This window comes from Microcaecilia unicolor, chromosome 2 (genome assembly GCF_901765095.1).
Source record: "Microcaecilia unicolor chromosome 2, aMicUni1.1, whole genome shotgun sequence".
In the NCBI taxonomy this organism is placed as follows: domain Eukaryota; kingdom Metazoa; phylum Chordata; class Amphibia; order Gymnophiona; family Siphonopidae; genus Microcaecilia; species Microcaecilia unicolor.
The window spans coordinates 247,357,530-247,360,535 of record NC_044032.1 but is presented as its reverse complement, the minus strand read 5'-3'; the positions used below and the strand labels follow the sequence as shown (position 1 = coordinate 247,360,535).

General features: G+C 38.7%; 1 protein-coding gene across 1 annotated transcript; it reads left to right on the top strand.

Annotated features, from left to right (window-relative positions):
- Window positions 1–289: 289 nt before the first annotated feature.
- Window positions 290–1,216, top strand: LOC115462375 (olfactory receptor-like protein DTMT). Its single transcript, XM_030192383.1, has one exon. The coding sequence runs from the start codon at window positions 290–292 to the stop codon at window positions 1,214–1,216; it is 927 nt and encodes a 308-aa protein (XP_030048243.1).
- The last annotated feature ends 1,790 nt before the right edge of the window (window positions 1,217–3,006 follow it).

The window sequence follows — 3,006 nt, the reverse complement described above, 5'->3', positions numbered from 1 at the left end:
TTGAGTATAAAGTTATGCATTCAGCCCTAATAAATTTTCAAAAAGGCCAATTTATGAGTATAAATCTCAATGTTAAAAGCATACATCTTTTGAATATCTGGCCCACTAACTTTTAGAAATGATCAATTTTAGTGACAGATCTGACTTTTGGTATCCAAATATTCTTTATGGTTCAAATAAAAAAAATAGAATGAAAGAAACAAAGAATAAGAAAAGGTGCTTTTCAGATGCTCATTTTCCTTTTCTTCTGGTATTCACAGATTGACTTCCTGGATTGTATAAATATTTGATGGAGAAAGAAAATCACACTGCTGTATCCAACTTTATTCTCACCTCTCTTGCATCCCACCAGGAGCAGCGCATCATCCTCTTTGTGGTGTTCCTGGCTATGTATTTGACTGCCTTAATTGGAAATGGTCTTATTATTGCTGCCATTTATCTTGATTCTCGGCTCCACACACCCATGTACTTCTTTCTTAGTCTTTTGTCTATGCTGGATATTAGTTTCATAACAACGACTGTTCCGAACACAATGAAAAACCTCCTCTCTGAAAGAAGAAGCATCTCGTACCCTGGCTGCCTAACCCAATTGTTTTTCTTAATATTTTTGGCAGGTGCAGAGTGTTTTCTTTTAGCGGCAATGGCATATGACCGCTTGGTGGCCATTTGTTCTCCTTTGCAGTATGCAATGGTGATGAATCAGAGACTATGCTATCAACTAGCAATTGGGTCCTTTGTCGGAGGGTTTCTAAAGTCCATTTTACATACTCTTATGATTCTTAGACTATCATTCTGTGGGTCCAATATCATTAACCATTTCTTTTGTGATATGACTGCACTGTACAAACTGTCTTGTACTGATACTTTCCTTAATGAAGTCATGCTCTTCATTGAGGTGCCCTTCTGTCTTATGGCACCTTTTCTTGCCATTGTGTTCTCTTATTGTCGCATTATCCTGACTATTCTGAGAATGCCTTCTGCAGAGGGGAGGCGCAAGGCTTTCTCAACCTGTTCATCCCATCTGACTGTGGTTACCTTATTATATGGAACTATTATAGTTATGTACATAAGGCCTTCGTCAGCCTACTCTCCGGAAAAGGATAAAGTGGTTGCAGTGGTATACATTGTTGTGACGCCCATGGTAAATCCATTTATCTATAGCTTGAGAAACAATGATATGAAAGGGGCATTGAGGAGAGCAATAGGAAAACGTTAAATCTGAATATGTACATCTATGGGTTGAAGGGTATTTAGTCCTGAAGCATTACAGCCCCTATTTTTAGAAACAATTGTTGAAGAAATACAGAATAGGCAGTAGATCGGATTCTTCTTAAAACTCACTTGTTTATCCAGGCCTTTCCCTTCTTTATCAATTAGTTGATCTGGCTCTGATTCATGCTCTGGAACAACTCCCCCCCCCCTCAATTTTTGATCTGTGTTATCCCTATTGCAGTTTTATGTACTTCTTTTCCTTCTTTTAAAATGGTTTTACTGAACACTGCTCTGATTTTACCCTGAAGAGCAGTATATCAAGCCCCGAATAAACTAAAATAAAAAAACTTGGGGCCCCTTTTACTAAGTCGCATAAGGCTCTACGCACGCCCAATGTGTGCCAAAATGGACTTACTGCCCGGCTACCACGTGCCTTTTGCGGTAATTTCATTTTCGGCACGCATCTGCTACGTGCGTCTAAAAAAGAATTAACAACCTTACTACCTGTTAATTGCTGCTGAATATCAGCAGTTAGGCAACCATAAGCAATTTTAAGCAACCAGAAACCTCTCCTGCTTGCTCAAATCGCTTTGCATGTCGATGAGTTCAATTTTATTTTTTGGACTATAAAGTGCTGACCTTTTGCTTTCCTTTTTTTGTATCTTCAGTACTAGTATCTTTTTGTGGTTGTGTATACCCCAAGATTGGTCAAACCCTATTCCTTTCCTACAGCTATTTTTTGTTATTGTGGGATTTATAGTTTGGGGGAGTAGAGGGGTGGCAGGTTTACTAATTAGAGGATGTTAAAGTGGTTGGATAATATGGCTGCAGTGGATGTTATTAACCCTTTAGTGTCCAATGTTCCCATCAATCTGTTCCCATATGGCTTATCACGGGAACATTGGACACTAAAGAGTTTTAATCAGCACTCAGTTTTACATTTACTACTTAGTAGCTTTCCATTGCATGCCCCCTAGTCCTTGTATTTTTGGAAAGAGTAAACAAGCATTCCACTCCACAAAGGATTTTATAGACTTCTATCATATCTTCTTTCAAGTGATAGAATATTGAAATTTATGCTTTATGACGTGGACACTAAATTTGGAGATAATTGATGGGCAAGGACAATTTTATGTTTGTCTAGATGGGAGTAGATTTCACTTAAAAGAGCTATCAGTACTGTTTCTGTGCTACAATGAGATCTGAAACTGGATTGTTTGGGGTGAAGGGCCAAAGTTTTATCCATGAAGGAAGTCTGACAGTTGGACAAAGACTACTTTTTCAAGAAGTTTACATAAGAAGCATAGGTTTGAAACAATGTTAATGTGCCGGTACTTTTGATCAAAGGAAGGCCTTTTGAGAAGAGGGCAAACTATTGCTGACTTCCAAATGCTAGGCACCTGACCAGTAATATAGGCATAAGACCTAGTTCAGTTATATTTAGCCAGGCAGAAGGAAATACATTCAGGAGACAGAATGTGATCTTCAAAGATGTAAGGGCTTTGGAGAGCGAGGTCAAATCTGGGGTCAAAATGAAGACAGGAAAAGGCTCCCAATGTAGGAAAGGAAAAGCATGATGGAGACCCAGTCAGGACAAAAGGCTGAGAAGAAAGGGGTGTTCTTATGAGCCATTATCCATAACACCCCTTTCTTCTCAGTGTTTTGTCAACAACTGGTAGACCATCCAATAAAGTCAAAATCTTTGTTGAAAAATAGCATGAAAGAGCCTCTGCAGATGGTTCTAAAGTGGAAGGGCTGGAGTGGTTGGATATTAAATTCTGAAAAATAGAGTAG